The 18,692-nt window shown below is 33.5% G+C and overlaps 3 protein-coding genes across 3 annotated transcripts in view; all 3 read right to left on the bottom strand.

Moving 5' to 3' along the window:
- Positions 1 to 4,677: 4,677 nt before the first annotated feature.
- Positions 4,678 to 5,071, bottom strand: LOC125811869 (uncharacterized). The gene has a single exon (XM_049491417.1). It carries the CDS (start codon positions 5,040 to 5,042, stop codon positions 4,683 to 4,685), a length of 360 nt encoding a protein of 119 aa, XP_049347374.1. The 5' UTR covers positions 5,043 to 5,071; the 3' UTR covers positions 4,678 to 4,682.
- A 6,190-nt stretch (positions 5,072 to 11,261) lies between these two features.
- Positions 11,262 to 18,692, bottom strand: part of LOC125811868 (uncharacterized) — a 9,251-nt gene continuing 1,820 nt past the window's right edge. The window contains exon 2 of the mRNA XM_049491416.1: positions 11,262 to 11,669. Coding sequence (XP_049347373.1) covers positions 11,323 to 11,669 — 347 coding nt within the window. The 3' untranslated portion in view covers positions 11,262 to 11,322. The remainder of the gene's footprint in view (positions 11,670 to 18,692) is intronic.
- Positions 17,995 to 18,692, bottom strand: part of LOC125811864 (vacuolar protein sorting-associated protein 2 homolog 1) — a 13,261-nt gene continuing 12,563 nt past the window's right edge. The window contains exons 4-5 of the mRNA XM_049491412.1: positions 18,330 to 18,590; positions 17,995 to 18,239 (exon numbers count right to left, since the gene is read on the bottom strand). Of these exons, the coding sequence (XP_049347369.1) occupies positions 18,102 to 18,239; positions 18,330 to 18,590 (399 nt within the window). The 3' untranslated portion in view covers positions 17,995 to 18,101. The remainder of the gene's footprint in view (positions 18,240 to 18,329; positions 18,591 to 18,692) is intronic.

Genomic DNA, 18,692 nt, shown 5'->3' with positions numbered 1-18,692 from the left:
CTAAAAGATTGTATTAGTGGCAACATAAGTCGCCACTAATACTATAATACGTTGCCACTAATACTATATGTCGCCACTAAAAAGCTGTATTAGTGGCAACTTAAGTCGCCACCAAAAGAAAAATACGTCGCCACTAAAAGACTGTCTTATGAGCAACTAATAATGTAATATATCGCCACTAATACTGTAATATATCGCCACTAAAAGGCTGTATTAGTGGCAACTTAAGTCGCCACTAATACTATAATATGTCGCCACTAAAAGAATAATATTTCGCCACTAAAAGATTGTATTAGTGGCAACTTTATTAGCCCATGGATTTGGCGCCTTAAAAACATTTGAAAAAGTGTGATGAGGATCTCCGTAATGAGTTTGGAAATCACCACGTATACTCATACAATTTTTTTAATGCCTATTTCCACATTTACAAGTCTCTTTTTTAGAAATTATCCAAATTTCTTTATTTTTTCATGTGTATTAGCCCCTGAATGTAGCACCTTTGACCACCAAATTTTTTTTTTGTAAAAACTTTATGAGTACCTCTATAATGAGTTAAAAAACCACCAAGTGTATTCACACCATTTTTTAAGACCTATTTTCGCATTTACAAGCTTTTTCTTAGAAATTACCCAATTTTTCTATTTTTCGTGTATATTAGCCCATGGATCTAGTGCCTCGGAGCACCCTAAATTTTTTTTAAAAATAGATTATGAAGACTTTTGTGATGAGTTGTGGAACCACCACGTATACTCACTCCATTTTTAATGTCTATTTCTGCATTTACAAGCCATTTTTTAGGAATTACCCAAATTTTTCGATTTTTCGTGTGTAATCCCCATGGATTTGGCGCATCAGAGCATCCAACAATTTTTTTTTGAAAAAAATATGAGCACCTCCGTAATGAGTTAGGGAACCACCACGTATACTCACATCATTTTTAATGTTTATTTCCGCATTTACAAGCCTATTTTTAGGAATTACCCAAATTCCTTGATTTTTCGGGTGTATTATTAGCACATGAATCTGGCGCCTCAAAGCACTAAAAAAATTTGAATTTTTTTTATGCGGACCTTTTTTATGAGTTGGGGAACCACTACGTATAGTCACACCATTTTTAAAGCTTATTTTCACATTTACAAGTCTTTTTTAGAAATTACCCAAATTCTTTAATCTTTCATGTGTATTAGCCCATTAATTTGGCACCTCGGAGCACCCAGAAAAAATTGAAAAAACTTATGAGACCTTACAATGAGTTGGGAAACCACTGCGTATACTCACACCAATTTTTTAATGCTTATTTTCGCATTTACAAGCCTTTTTTAAAAAATTATCCAATTTTTTTTATTTTTCATGTGTAAACACATGGATCTGACACCTCGGAGCACCTAAAAAAAAATTTGAAAAATTTTATGAGGACCTCCATAATGAGTTGGGGAACCACTACGCATACTCACACCATTTTTTAACACTTATTTCCGCATTTACAATCTTTTTTTAGGAATTACCCAAAATCTCAAATTTTTGTATGTATTTGTCCATGGATTTTTTGTGATACGTGATTCCGACTTGTTTTTTCCAAAATTATGTATGGACATATGTTATGACCCTATTAATAGAGTCAATTGGTCACGAGGGGCAAACAGACGCATTTTCAAGTTCAAAAGATCCCCAATGTAGGAAAGACTTAATTTACCCTTTATCGTGTGCTATACTCCATGGATTTGTGGTGATACGTGATCCCGACTTAATTTTGACCAAAAATTTATATGGACGTCCATTACGATCTTGTTAATGGATTCAGTTGGCCCTGAGGGGCAAACATACACATTTTCCAGTTCAAAAGAACCCTAATGTGGGAAAGATCGAATTTTTCATTTTTCGTGTGCTATAGTCCATAAATTTTTTGTGATCCCGACTTGTTTTTGGACGAATTTTTGTATGGATGATCGTTACGATCTTATTAATGGTGTCAGGTTTTTTCTGAAGGGCAAATGGATGCATTTTCAAGTTCAAAAGAGCCCAATGCAGAAAAGACCAAATTTACTATTTTTCGTGTACTATATAGTCCATGAATTTTTAATGATATGTGATCCCGACTTGTTTTTGGCCAAAAAAATTTTGGACGTCCGTTAAGACCTTATTAATGGAGTTAGTTGGTCCCGAGGGGAAAACAGACACATTTTCAAATTCGAAAGATCCCCAATGCGGGAAAGATAAAATGTACCATTTTCGTGTGTTATAGTCCATGAATTTTTGGTGATACGTGATTCTAACTTGTTTTTTACTAAAAAATTTTATGGACTTCCATTGTGACCTTATGAATGAAATCAGTTTGTCATAAGGGGCAAACATACGCATTTTCGAGTTCAAAAGAACCACAATGCGTGAAAGATCGAATTTACCATTTTTTTGTGCTATAGTCCATGAATTTTTGGTGATACGTGATCCTGAATTATTTTTTTTGCCAAAATTTTTAATGGACATTCGTTACGACGGATCCATGGGCTAGTACACAAGAAAAACCAAGAAAGCCGCGTCATTCCTAAAAGTTGGATTGTAAATGCAGAATATGCTTGAAAAAATGGTAGGACGGCACATAACGCTTCCCCTACTTGTTACAGAGGTCCTAATAAATATCTTTAAGAAATAAATTTTGGATGTTCAAAGCGTCAGATCGTGGGCTAATACATACGAAAAACCAAAAATATCACTTAATTTCTAAAAGTGGCTTGTGTATGCGAAAATGTCTGAAAAAATGATGGGACTGTATGTACCGCTTCCCCAACTCATTATGGAGGTCGTTATAAAGTTATTTTTGGAAAAAAAATGGGGTTCTCCAAATCGCTAGATCCATGGTTCAAAGGGGTAAACGTCGACATTTTGAAGTTCAAACGAGGTCCGAAACAAGAATAAAACTTTTTCTATTTTTCGTGTGTTATAGTCCATGAATTTTGGGTAACATGTGCGCCCAACGTTTTTTTGTTTGAACTTTTTTGCGGACGTCTGTGACGATCTATTTAATGGCATGCATTGGTTTGGAGGGCAAACATCGGCATTCTCAAGTTCAAACGAGGCATGAAACGAGAAATAGAGATTTTTCCATTCTTCGTGTGTAGTCCATGGATTTTGGGTGATATGTGAGTGCGACGACTTTTTGACTGACTTTTTTTGTGGCCATCGTGACGATCTATTTAAGGGCGTGCATTGGTTCGGATGGGTAAACGTCGACATTTTCTCTAGTTCAAACGAGGCCCGGTACGAAAAATAGGATTTTTTCCATTTTTCATGTGTTATAGTCAATGGAGTTTGGGTGGTATGCGTCTGGTGGTTTTTTTTACCGAAATCCATATTTTTCAAATATTCATGTACTAACAAACACGAAAAACTAAGAAAATCGTTTAATTCTTGTTGAGTAGCTCCTAAATGCTAAAAAGGAGGGTTGGATCATGGTGAGGCTATAGGTATTATTCTCCTACGTCATTACGGAGGGTCATGTAAAGGTTTTTTCCAAAAAAAATGTCTGAAATCCATATCACCAAAAAAATCATATACTAACACACAAATATTTTTTTTGAGAAAATTGTCTAATTCCTGTTAAGTGGACCCCTAAATACTAAAAAAAAGTGGTGCGAATCATGGTGAAGCTATAGGTAATGTTCCCCTAGGTCATTAAGAAATACGGAGGGTCCTGTAAAGTTTTTGCAAAAAAAAATGTGTCAAATCATATCACCAAAAAATCATGTACTAACACACAGGAAAAACAAAGAAAATCACCTAATTCACGAAAAAATGCTAAAAATGTGATGTAAATCCTTTAGAGGCTATGGGTATGATTCACTAGGTCATCGTTGATGGTGCGAATAAATTGGGGGCACAAAATCATTTATCTATTTATTAATATTTATGGACTAATACATATGAAAAATTAAGAAAAATTTGAGTTCTTATCTCATGTTCTTGAAATGCTAAGAAAGTGGTGTATATCCTATGAAGGCTATGAGCGTCGTTCACTAGGTCATTACGGATGCTAGCAAAATATTTGGATGCTAAAAAATCTAATTAGTCATATTTTCAAATGGGTTAATACACATAAAAACTGAGAAAAACCTAAATTACTGTTTTGTGATCCCCAAAAAAAAAAATCAACGACTAATACACATGAAAAATTAAAAAATTGAATTTCTAAATTGCATCTTCTAAACGGTAAAAAAAAAAAGTCGTGTAGATTCTATAGAGGCTATAGGCAACCTTTACTAGGTCATTACGAATGTTAGCAAACAATTTGGATGCTAAAAAATTCAATTAGTCATGTAAATATTGTTCACTATGTCATTATAGATGAACCCACAAATTTGAGGTCAAATAAAGTTGATCAGTCGAAAAATTCATAAACTAATACAAATTAAAAGAAGGTAAGGAATACAACAAAATATCATATCGATAAACTTAAAAGTGCACGAATTTTAACCAACTTACCTCCTCTTTAACTCAACATATATAAAATATTTCTTTTAGTAAGCCTTATGCATTGCGAATCTAAATTAAATGCAGAGCCAATCGTTTCGCACCAATTTACTAGAACATCATCACAACTTTACTATTTCAAATACCAAATGAATAAACAGAAAAATAAGTTAAAAGGAATTAATTGCCATGTAAACATACACAAATCATGATCAAATTTAACCTCTCTTAACAGGATCAAAGTTGGAGACACCAATAATAGCACCAATAATAGCACCAAGCACAACTCCACCAGACACAATGCTAAGTAAGAAGTTCTTGAGTGATGGTGACAAACCCTCAGCAGCTTGTGCTACATCAGGTACAACCATTGATGCTGTGAGTACACCTGTTGTCAACCCTACCACTGCCTTTTCCTTAATTGAAGTGGCCTTGATGACTACAAACTTTTTTGAAGTTGTAATTTGTTTTGAAGGTCTAATTGGCAATGGCTTGAAAAAAGCTTCAACAATTGGTTGCTTGTTTTGGGTTGTGTAAGTTAGTGGCATTGCCATTGAAACTATTGAAGAAGTAGCCATTTATTTTGCTCTCAAGAATTACAAAACAAAAGTTAAAAGGATTATGGTATTGGTAGTAATATGATGTGATTTTGAGAGGAAAAGGGACCACTTAGATTGAGAGGATAAAGAGAGGATTTTTAATGAGAGGTGGAGAATTGAAATTTGGTTGTTGGCATATTTTTGTTTTGTTCTATGTGGCTGATTTTTATTGGTTATATTGGATATGGTTATCTTATTAGAAGGTTGTCATAACTTTATATCCACGTAGGCTGAAAAAAGATCCATAGTGCATCAAATTTTTGAGGACTTCAAGTGTTCGTTTGATCATGAATATTTTTTTAAGGAAATATGAATCCCCCCACCACCACACCCCTTTCCCCTCCTTTTTAAAAAAATTGATTGTATATGAAAAAATTGTTAATTCTTAGTAGACGTAACATTAGAATTTGGCTCGTCTTGATGTACAGTGATAATTAGTGATAGTCGTGATTGGTGAAGATGATTGGCAGTAATGGTTCGTGGAGGTATAGTCAAAGTAATAGAATGGTTGTATATTTATGAGTGATGGTAAAAGTGATTGGTGACGATGATTAATAATTTTGATTATATAATGAAAGTTGGCGATAAAATTGATTGATAAGCTAGTGGTCAATTATGGTGATGGCCCTGTTAAGATTGGTAATGGTGATTGGGCAGTCTTAGTGAACGAAATTCTAAGAAAGATCACCTTTATAGTTAATTTTTTAATTATGTAAGAACATCTTCACAATTTTGCAATTATATAAAAATACAAATACTAAAAAAACAAACACTCGTTTTATGTGTCTCGTATGCATCTTTTTATATTTAAAATGAGTTTCTAATCCTACTTTTTGCTTTAGCTTTAATGGCATTCTTATATAATGACATGTTTAAGATCACAAATTTCAAAACGTTTGGTATGCTAGGAGAGATACAAGTGGGAGTGACCCTCGTGGCAATCAAGATGAGAGAGATAAGGCTGAGATGGTTCGAACATGTCTAGAGAAGATGCACATATGCTCTAATAAGGAGGTGTGAGAGATTGACAAGACATAGCACACTAGCAGCTCATCGAGGAGAGGCTCAAAATAGGAGGATATGGAGGTTGAGTATTAGAGTAAAAGGTTAGTAGATAGTTGAGCGATGTCTAATCTCCCTTGCCAGTTTTGGTATTATTACACTTCTATCTTATCGTCCGATTTTTATTATTACATGTTGATTCATTTGTTTCAATTATCAATCGTTTATTTGTTGTTGCTACTTGCTAGTGTTTCTCTTTAGCATTATATTCACCATGACTTCTCCATTACTATAATATTTTTTTATGCTTGAATTTGATATGCTTAATTGAGCTGAGAGTTGATCGGAAATAACCTCTCTACCTGCATAAAGAAGAGTTAGGTTGTGTATTTACCACCCTCCTCAAATCTCACTGGTAGGATTACACAAGGTATGATATTATTGTGTAAGAGCATCGAATTCAAAAGTATTTTACATTCTAAATTTCAGGCTAAGTTAAACAAAGATACATAAATTAAAGATCTTTTATTAAGATTTAACTTTAAGCCACAACTTTCATTAAACCACCACTGATCACACAAGAAAAAATGTTAAGAATTTCTAGATATATAGTGAAGTAAGAAGGAAAGAAAAAAATTTGCGAAAAACCACAGATTTACATAATGTATTTTGGCTTATCCAACTCCAAAGCTAGCATTCATGAGTCGCTAGTCTTCAGAGAGAGGGTCGAGAAGTACCATGCATGGTTGACCTGTCCTTTCTTTCTATCAATCTCACCACATTGTAGTTTAACTTGTTCTCTCGATAACTGACGGATCTATGTAATTTAGGGCTGGCAGGGGGACCGAGTCGGCTCGCTCCGGCCCGCGACCGATTCGAGAATCGGCTCGCCGAACCCGGTCCCGTAAGTTTTCGCGGGTTGGGAGGGGTTCGGGATAGGGGACCGGTTAGGGGCCGGTTCACCCTTTGGTCCCGGTCGAACCGGCCTGGTCCCAACCCGGCTGAACCGACCGGTTTCGTGGGGCCCCCAACGGATTTATTTACCTTTTTCACTTCCCCAACACCCCCTACCACCCCCCTACTTTTAATACTTTAATTTAAACCCTCAAGTTATCATAAATATACTTTAACTCATTTTAAATATTATAAATACCCCTCTATCCCTTATTATTTCTTACAAAATCATCTATTCTCTTATCTATTTTCTATATCCTCTCAATCTTAAGTCTCAATTTTTTATTTCATTTAAGTCTCATATTATATTATAATACATATATTTCAATTCTAAATTTTTATATTATATCATAATATATATATAATTGTCATATTTGCTATCAAGTATTGGAGTTCCAAATTACAAGTTACAACAAACTACAAGCTTCAAGAATCGGTTATAACATCTGCTATTAACGCAGACGTTTGGTACATTCGTTTCATAATATTTATATTTTATTTTTCGTCATTAATTCTTGTGTTATTATTATTTTTATATTACACTTTACATATAATTAAATATGAGTTCTAGCAAAAAAAAATACCGGTAAAGTAAAAGAGAAAGAACCAAGTGGCATTAGTAAAAAAAGTAGTAAGGAAAAAAATAAGAGTAAATGTGGTGGTACTTCTTCTAAATCAATGTCTAGAATTAGATTTAATACAAATGATTCTACTTATGTTGATGATACTTCTTATGATAATGATTCAAATGCTCAACTCGATCATGAAATTTTACAACAAATTTATGGTGATATTAATCCTTATCTTGATGAAAATTCAGGTGAAGAAGTAGAAATTGGTTCAGGAGAAGAGGAATTAGAAGATACACATACTAGTCCGGAGACAGAAGTTCCAAATGAAACTACAAATTCAATGGAGCAAAATTGTGGACGCTCACCCATTATACTTCCTACAAGGGAGAAGGTGAAGTATCAACGCCCTAAAACTTCTGTTGTGTGGCAATTTATGACTTTAGATAAGGAAAATTCTATTATATTTGTAATAAGTGTAAGCAAACTTTTAAATATAAACAAGGTGGAGGTTAAGGTAGGACGGGGGGCTTAAATAGACATTTGTTATCTTGTGTGCCGATTCAATATAAAGAAGCTAAATCATTAGCCGATAGAAAAAAGGAATTCAAGTTAATGATTTTGATATTAATGTTAATGAATCGGTAGGGGCTTCTAACATGGTTCAAGGAACATTAGATCCTTCTAACCCCGGTGGTCCACTAACACAACGTAAATATAATAAGGAAAGAGATCGCGAAAATTTAGCTAAAATGGTTTCTGTTTGTGGCTTGCCTTATAGTTTTCCTTCACATCCCGGTTTAATTGAATATATTCAACAAACTTATAATCCTACTTATAGAGGTTTTCAAGAAATACTGTTAAATCTGATGTTTTTGTATATCAAGGTAAACATTGTCAATATCTTCGTTGTATATTTAACATATTAGATTGTAGAGTGTCTATAACTTCGGACATGGATCGTAGTGTTAATGGACGTGATTATTTAACTGTTACAGCACATTGGATTGATCATAACTGGAATTTGCAAAAAAGAATCTTAAGTTATAAAGAATGTGTAGAGAAAAAAACTGGTGCATATTTAACTTCAAATATTTTGAGTGTTCTAGATTATTATATGCTTATAGATAAAGTAATATTTGTCACATTAGATAATGCATCTAATAATATAAACGTTGCTAGTATGTTAAAAACTAGATTATGTCCAATTGATGATAATTCTATTCATGTTAGATGTGTTGCACATATATTAAATTTAGTTGTACAAGATGGTATTTCATTATTTAAATGTGGTTGTATGAAAATTGAATATGATGTTGCCTGAATTTTTTATACTCAAAGAGCTGCTAGAATTAGGAAATTTAATGAGCGTTGTGTACTATGTGATTTTCCGCCAAGAAAAATTTCAAGACATATTAAAACAAGGTGGAATTCTTTTTACGAAATGTTTTCAGTTGCTTACGAATATAAAAGACCCATACAAATGGTGTTTAATGCTCATAATGTTGATCCATTAGAGAGAATTTGTGAAGAAGATTAGGAAGAAACTAATGAACTATTAGAATTTTTAAGATTTTTTTATGATGCTACAATCATGTTTTCTGGAATTTATTATCCTACTATTTCATCAGTATTAATAAATATTTGTGCTATTTCAATTCAATTTTCTAAATACAAAAAAATTGAAAAATTTAGAGTTGCAATTGAAGGTATGATTGAAAAATTTTAAAAATATTTTTTCCTATTCCTCAAATTTTTTTAACTGCTATTTTTCTTCATCCTGACTATAAATTACGAGGTGTGCAGGGACTTGTTGACTCTTTTTATGATACTTTAGAAATTTTACCGGAAAAAAATCCAACTTGTGAAATATGCAAGTCTAGCATAAAAGTAGAAGCAAAAATTTTGTATGAAAAATATATAACTACAGGAAATACTCAAGGAGAAGTTGGTCAAACTTCTAATCCTCAGAGTAAAGCTCGAATTTCAAGTTATATGTGAGGTTTTCTTGGTCTTAATTCTACTAACCGTGATGATTTTGAAGAATATCTTAATCAATCTTTAGAAACAGTGGAAGACGGAGATGGCAATGAAGAATTATTAGCATGGTGGAGGAGGCGGAGCGTTGCATTTCCAATTTTGAGCAAAATGGTTCGTGATGTTCTAGCTATTCAAGCTTCATCAGTTGCATCAGAGGCTGCTTTTAGTGCGGCAAGGTTTCAACTTGGCGATCATAGACATTCGTTGGCGGAAGAAAGTTTGGAAACATCAGTTTTATTTAGAGACTGGGTCAACACCGAGAGGAGGAATTATAATTTGCCAAAGTTAAGTTCCAAACAAGAAGATTGGATTAATGCGGTAATTGGATCTAGTGATGATGAATTAGAGTCACAAGAGTTTCTAGCAAGTTTGCCAACACCGGAGGATGTTACCGTCGATATGATGTGACAATTAGAATTGAATTTTAAAGAAGAATACAAATATTAGATTACATTTAAGAACTAATTGAAACAGAACCCTTCCTAGAAGGTGGCTGCGTAAATTAGTTACTCATCTAATATTTGTAACAAATATTAGTTTTACATATGAGAACTTATTGAAATAGAACCCTTTCTAGACGGTGGCTGCGTAGATTAGTTACTCCACTAATATTTGTAAATTGTAACTTCTAAGTTCTAAGTTGCAATTAGATTTTATTGAATAAATTTGAAGGCTTTATTCAAGTCTTTTTTTTATATAACTATTGTCTTGCATTTTAATTTTAATTTTAAAATACTAACTCCACTAATATTTGTAAATTGTAACTTCTAATATTTTATTATTTTTTGTATTAAATCAAAACAAAAGACTACATCATTATTTCAAGTTAAATTCTTTTAAAATATTTAAAATACAAATTTGAACTTCTCAAATTTGAAATTTGAAACTTGAAACTTGAAATTTGAAATTTGAGAAGTTCAAATTTGTTAAGCATTTTTTATTAGCTAAAAATGTTATTGAAAACTAAATAAACTAAAAATGCTATTCAATAACATATAATTTCAATACAAATAAATAAACATATAAAAAAATAAAAATCTCACGTCCCGTCCCGTCCCGCCAAACTCGTCCCATCCCATATATATAGTGGGACGGGATGGGACAAATTTTTATCCCCTCAATCCCGGTCCCCCCCCCCCCCCCCCCCCCGAATCCCGGTCAGGTCGTCCCTTGTCCCGTCCCATCCCCCAGTCCCCGTCCGCATCCCCTTGCCAGCCCTAGTGTAATTACATTTTAAATAATTTGATAGTGTAAAGATTTTTCACACTAGTGTACATACACTAGACCCAAACTAAATAAAGGCATTTGTGTATTTATGGAAAAATTAAAACTAAAATTTAAACACTACCAAGGAGTGTAGTAGGATGGACGAGATTCTCCACCCTCAACTATATACAATTCTTATGTTCAAGTATTATAAGTGGAGAAACATATGATATGGAGCACTTCTTTTAATGAGCCATACACATTGCAAATCTAAATCAATCATATCGTAAACTATTTCACACGATCTTAAGAGAGACTAGTTTCACTGGAGCGTTATTACGAGCATTTACTATTTCGAATATCAGATGAATAAATCGAAAAAAAAGCTAGGGAATTAAATTGTCCATGTTAACATAAGACAAAACAATACTTGAAAACCAAACAATATCATATATATAGATACAATCAATTAAAGAAAAGGCACAAAATTAACCCCTCTTGACAGGATCAAAGTTGGAGACACCAATAATAGCACCAATAATAGCACCAAGCACAACTCCACCAGACACAATGCTAAGTAAGAAGTTCTTAAGTGATGGTGACAAACTCTCAGCAGCTTGTGCTACATCAGGTACAACCATTGATGCTGTGAGTACACCTGTTGTCAACCCTACCACTGCTTTTTCCTTAATTGAAGATGCCTTGATGACTACAAACTTTTTTGAGGTTGCAATTTGTTTTGAAGGCCTAATTGGCAATGGCTTGAAAAAACCTTCAACAATTGGTTGTTTCTTTTGGCTTTTGCAAGTTAGTGGCATTGCCATTGAAACTATTGAAGTAGTCATTTCTTTTGCCTTTTTGCTCTCAAGAATTACAAAAACAAAAGTTGAAGAAGTATGGTATTGGTAATATGATGTGATTTTGTATAGAGATGATAAAGAGAGGATTTTTAATGAGAGGTGGAAAATTGAAATTTGGAGTTGGCATATTTTGCTTTGTCCTATGTGGCTGGTTCTTATTGGCTATTGGCTATGTGATGGATAAGGTTATCTTATTGTAAGGTTGACATAATTTTATGTTGAGAAAGCACCTATGGTACATCAAAGTTTGGGGACTCCAAAACTTCCTAGTTGAAGCATATGAGAATGAGGAAATATGAAACATTTATTTTTGTAATTTAATTATTTGAATGCATTTCTTAGTATTAAAATTATTTCAAAATTTAAACAATGGATGATTAATTTTTTGTATAATTAAAACTATTTATTTTTCAATGTTTGAATATGTATAATTTATCTTTATTTAAAAATTAAAATTAATAGAAATACATTTTAAATATAATTAATTAAATATTATAATCACAAAATATTAGAAAAAAAATAATTTTCATGTAGTAAGGTGATATTGGTGGAGGAGGTAGATAGTGATGATTGTACAATAATGACTAGTTGGTGATTGACGGTGGTGGATGGCGTGCAGTAATAAGTGGTCATGGTTGGTGAAGGTTGTCGACAGTAATGATTGATGGTGGTATAGGTAAAGTCAAAGGTAATAATTGTCGAATGATGACTATCAGTAAAGAGTAATTAGTAGTAATGACCGATGATTCTGTCATTTGGTTGTGTGGCGGAAGCTAACAATGGTGGTTGTCAACAGAATTGTTGACCATGTGAGGGTCGATATACGCGATAGTTTGTAAATGTTGGTAATTATGATAGGATATTTGATCTCTATTTATAAATAACATTTTTGACTTGTTAAGACCAACTTACATTTTTTTAATTGAATTTGTGGATTTGACAGAGCCAAATTTCAAATATTTTTGCTTGAAGTTGTGACCTTGACAAGACTTCAGATATATAATAATTTTTTTAAAGTTAACCTTAAACATTTTTTTTGCTGAAGTTGTGGACTTTAGGCCAAACTTCGAACATTTTTTACTGAAGTTCAAATATATATATATAATAGCTAATCAAGGCCAACTTCAAAATTATTGGAATTGTGACCTTGGCAATGCCTAACTTCAGACATTTTGTGGTGAATGTGGCCTTGGTAATTAAAAACAACTTCAGAAGTTTTGTTTTCGTCTAAAGTTGTGGGCATGGCAAGACCAAACTTCAATTATTATTATCTGAAATTTAGCTTAAAAATATCATATTCAGATATTTTTATCTGAAGTTTGGCTTGACAATTTCAAAAATTTAACTTTGACATAGTGTTTCACTCATGGTACCTTTAATGCGTGAAGTTTGACTTTCACTAGGTGTTTCACTCATGATACCTTTATTTTACTTCACTCACTGTACAAAACATTTTTTTAAAACTAGGTACAACTTATTCCTTTTCACTCATAAATTTTATTATTTTTGTCTTATAATAGACACTAAATTTTTGAACAAGAGGTATCATATGAACCCCCTTGCTTCAACATAGCTCCGCCACTGCTTTTAGTGTATGCACACTAATCCCAAATCAAAATTAAAGCATTCGCATATTTCTAGCAAAATTACAACCAAGGAATTACCATCGAGTAGTGTGATAAGATGTACGAGAATCACGTATATCTAGTAAAATTGACATACATATCTTAGGTTTGAGTTGTATAAATGAAAAAAATCATGATATGATTCGCTTCTTTTAGTGAATACTAAACATTCCAAATGTGAATTAACTATATAGTAAACTCTTTCGCGCTATCTTAATAGAGCCTATTAAAAGCACTATGACGAGCCTTTACTATTTCGAAAACCAAGATGATTAAACCGAAAAATAAGCTAAAAGGAATTAAACATACACAAAATCATACTTGAAAACCAAACAATATCATTTATATAGAAAGAAAGCACACAAAATTAACCCCTCTTAACAGGATCAAAATTGGAGACACCAATAATAGCACCAATAATAGCACCAAGCACAACTCCACCAGACACAATGCTAAGCAAGAAGTTCTTGAGTGATGGTGACAAACCCTCAGCAGCTTGTGCTACATCAGGTACAACCATTGATGCTGTGAGTACACCTGTTGTCAACCCTACCACTGCCTTTTCCTTAATTGAAGTGGCCTTGATGACTACAAACTTTTTTGAAGTTGTAATTTGTTTTGAAGGTCTAATTGGCAATGGCTTGAAAAAAGCTTCAACAATTGGTTGCTTGTTTTGGGTTGTGTAAGTTAGTGGCATTGCCATTGAAACTATTGAAGAAGTAGAAGCATTATTATTATTTTGCCTTAATTTTTTCTTCTTTTGATGAGTTGTTCTATGTCTCTATATTCTTGTGTTGTTTGTTGAGATATGTAAGTTGTGCTTTTGAGAGCCATTAAGATATGAGAGGTGGAAAATGGGGCAATTGGTGTTGCACATCTCTTCTTTATGTCCTACGTGGGGATTCTTCACTTGTCTATGGTGGATAACCTTATCTCATTGCAATCCCTATCATAATTTGAAGTTTAGTAGTAGCAACAACAACAGAGGCGGAGCTAGAATTTAAAGTTTATGGATTCAAAATTTTAGCCCTTTTGTTACCTCCTCCTAAGAACTTCCACTTTTTTGCTCCCTTGATGACTGACTGACCACAATCTTGGGGTTGGAGGTGACAAGTGTTTACTATCTACGCAACTCTCTCTTGTTAATTCTAGTCATTTTAAGTTATTGAGTTCTAAATTAACAGTTTATACTTATACATATTGAATAAATTTCTTATATCAAATACAGGATTTGAAACAAAGTTGCTAGGTTTGATTAAACTGTATATCGAAGACTAGCTAGCTATATCCATGTCCATTAGCGTAACGAATTAGTACACTATCAGAGCACCCAAAAGATAGGTACAAGTAATTAAGCCTTCAAAAATGTGAAGTCTTTAATCTTGTAGATTGGTCCCTCGATTATTGATAAACTATTATTTTGGTTCAATTGAAGTGTACACGTGTAATCCATCTACCCCGTGAATCTTTACATTGAACTAAGGATCATAAGCTTTCAACAATGAAATAAATACGAAAAAGGGGTCCAAAAAAATATCCCTAATGTATTAAAAATGACAACACAAAGTTGCCCTTCTTCCAATTATTAGGCACAAATTGTCCTTAAGTTAATTAAATCTCCACATATGTCATCTTATAATTACATTAAAAGGGTTAACATTTTAACCCCAAAAGTGAACCTCATAGAAATTCATACCCTTTTCAAGAGGGGTATGAATTGGAGATGTGGAAATATATTGGTCGAAGCTTTTTCAAGAAGTTTTCATTTCTTCAAGAACTTCATGGACAGTCAGACACTATCAATATCTGAGTGAGGAGTCGTAATTGATTGGAAAGTGGCTTTCTTTACTTTAGGAGCCACCGCCATCGTCATAAGCAATGGAGAACACTATTAAACGGCCACAAAAGACCAAAAATGGATAAACATATTGAAATAGGAAGGGTGAATCTTAGTAACTCAGTTGACTGACTATCTAAACTTTCACCTTGCTAGTAAGGGTTCGATTCCTCACTTGTAACCTCTTTCCCTTCCCTGACTTCTAATTATTTTATTTCATTTTTTGAAAAGAAAGGTGAAATAGGAAGGGAGTATATTACATCAAGAGGGGACAGAAAAAACTATTATAATATTTACCTAAAGATACACAACCTACCAAAAGATAAGCTTCACAAGTAAATTAAAATCAAATTATCCATCAAACTTCCTGTTAAAAATGACAAAATAGGAGCTATAAAATCGACTTTGCTTGAAAAGTGACAGCCAAATTTAGATGTCAATTTATTTGTCTTCTTCATTTGATTTCATGTTTCATTCACAGTTTATTTTATTTAACCAGCCTACAATATTCCTTCTTTATACTCCTTGATACCACGGCTTCATAATTAATAGTAGTTCATTATTTTTTTCCTCTATAAAAGTTAAAACATCAAACAGATAAAATCAAATTTCTTCCTTATAAGAATTTAAGTTATATACATTAATGGCATAAAAATATTTACACAATCATATGTACCTGTAAGGATGGTATGTAACCTATTATCACAAATTGAATTCCACAAAGTATAAGAAAATAATATTATTAATAATATTATCCATGTAAATAACCACTCCCTCCGGACAATACAAATATCTATGACTTGTTTTAGACGACAAGTACTAAAATTACGCAAGGAGTAACAGAATTTAACTTCCTATACTATCAGATCACTTGAAGATATAACTAAAGAACTGCCCAAAAGAAGTGGAACTACTAAGCTGATAAATTAGACAGGTTAAAATGCACATATAGTACTTTTTTTTCTACCTCTTATGTATATAAGTTAAATTCGTAGTAATATTATACTACTTTACTTGGTTATATATATCACTAGTTGGTGAATCAAATCTATCTCCTCATAATATTTGCTTCTCAAACAAAAAGCTTCAACTAATCAACCATGCCAGAAGCTCCTATGCCTTATATTCCTTCATATTCTCCTCCAAAACAATTGAACTTAACCAGTTTGTATTGCGCTCTTATCATTGTAGGAACAGCAGTTTTCCTGCTTGGTCTCTACAATTTCATTCACAATCGATGGTGTAACGAAAACAACCACACGAATCAGTCTCTTGAACAAAACACCATCCAGGTTCCTAATAACCTTAACGTGAACACAGTGTCCAGTTTCAGGTACAAGAAAGAAGGAGGAGGAAATCAACAGGAAAAGAACAGTGATTATGAGTGTGCTGTGTGTTTATCAGCTTTCGAAGAAGGGGAAGAAGTGAAGCAACTTCCAATATGCAAACATTCTTTTCATGCTTCATGCATTGATATGTGGCTTTATTCTCACTTGGATTGCCCTTTGTGTCGTTCTCCGGTGGAGCCACCAGTGCTTCACCGGAATAGTTTCACAAGGCAAGAGGGAAGTTCTCGAGACGGGTTGATAGTTCAAGGAAGTTCAGTTTAGTTTATTTTCTTTCATTTCATTTTGATATTTTTTCATAAAGGTATTTTCTTTCATTCCATTTTTGTGTTATGGTAGTTTCTGTTTCTACGAAATATTGGTTTTGCATGAAGACGTTCATTGATGAGGAGATCCCAGTGGGTGTGGTAATAGAGAAAGATGATAGTTGCACCCAAGTCCAGTGTTGTGAAAAGCAATCGTCATTCGCCTCGTCGCCAATGGCGAGAGGCAAGGCAAGACGACCCTTCATCACCTATTAGTTTAGTGGCAAGGCAATCTTCAAAGGCGAAAAAGGCGCCGCCTTTTGTATTTTGTTAGTTAAAAAAAAAAAAAGGACCAATTTAGGATTTTAAAAGTTAAAAGGTAATTGTAGAATTTGCTTTCCAAATTTGAACCGTCTAACTCTTAGACTGTGACTCCGACTCCAACCGATCGACTCGACTAGACTTCTCTGGCGAATCCAAAGTCCAACCAATACGTATTTCTTCTTCTTTACTTCTTCAGATTTCTTCTTCATTTGTTTCTTTTTCTTTATTCTTCTGCAGACTTCAGAGTAACTTCCACCTCTCTTTCTTTCCTCACTTCTTTGACTTTTGCCCTATTTTTTTCTCATTCAAGTTCTAAACTTTTAGTATGTACTATCTACTTCCAGTTTTTGAATTGAATTTGCTAATATTTATTGCTATTGAGATTTTGTTTATTTATCTATGCAATTTAATATTTGAATTTTTTGGTATTAATTGACGATGCACGTTAAAAAGGTGAGTGCCTTGCCACTCGCCTCGCGGTGGGCAGACCCTTGTCGCCTTTCATCATCCAAAACACTGCACCCAATGTGACTTAATGGTCAATGAAGTGGATTGAAAATGATGAGGTCTCAAGTTCAAATTCCCAAAGACAAAAACTTAAAGTGAGTCCTTTCAATATATCCCATCATTGGTGGATAGAGTTATTAATTCCTATGCTAGTGGGAGATATCACTTAGCCGATGGAATTAGTCTCTCTTTTTTTTACTACATGTGAAATTAGTCAAGATGTGTGTAAATTGGCCCAGCCCGAACACCAGGGTTATAGAAAAAGAAGAAAAAGATGATAGTTACAGGAAAATGCTTGTGTTCTATGATGTGAAAAAAATGATTACCTGTAACAAGTTGTGGCAGATTTGATTGTTTGGAATATAATACAATGACTGTTACCTTCTCAAAAAGTAAAAATAAATAGAAAGCATAGGTATGTTTTGCAAATTGCAATGACATACACAATGCCTGATCATGAATTCCAGAATTTTCACAAATATTACAAGACCATATAAAGTTTCCAATTCATTCTACAAACAATTTACATTTTCCTCAAATTGTCTAACCTTGCTTGCAGATCACTGTCTATCCCACCATCGTCATTGTCAGTTGCCTCAGCTTGTGCAACCTTGCCTTTCGCTGCTGGAGCAGCCACCGCAGAAGAAGGAGCATTGACAAGCTGCCATTAATTCAAGGACCATAAGTAAATAGAGCATTGCAAACATATCATATACATCCAAATAGGTGTAACTAAAGAGTGGTAAAATACCTCATTGTTGATATTAATTCCAATCTCATCAAGGACCTGGCTCACCAACTCTTCAGTTTCTTCTTCTTCCTCATCCCCTTCCAAAGCATCATCAATGGCATCTCCCATCACCTCACTCACCATTTCCATCTTTTCATTTTGCATCTCAAATTCTTGCATTATTCTCTGCAATGCTGGCAAATTCATCTGCCTGTTCATCTGTCCCATTGCCTTTGTAACGCCTTTCATTGCTTCACCCATTGCTTGTGTTGATTTCAAAGTCTGATACCAATGATAATATTTGGGTATTTGGGAAAGAAAAGAAGAGTTAGGAAACAATTGATTTTTCAAGACAACCAAATATATGCAATTGAAAATCAACCA

Source organism: Solanum verrucosum, unplaced genomic scaffold (genome assembly GCF_900185275.1).
Source record: "Solanum verrucosum unplaced genomic scaffold, falcon-dt-bn FXZP01000238.1, whole genome shotgun sequence".
NCBI classification, from domain to species: Eukaryota; Viridiplantae; Streptophyta; class Magnoliopsida; order Solanales; family Solanaceae; genus Solanum; species Solanum verrucosum.
This window is presented reverse-complemented; position numbering and strand designations above follow the sequence as displayed.

Bases quoted from the DNA above. Each gene is read 5' to 3' on its own strand.
- LOC125811869 (XM_049491417.1), bottom strand. From the start codon at position 5,042: ATGGCTACTTCTTCAATAGTTTCAATGGCAATGCCACTAACTTACACA.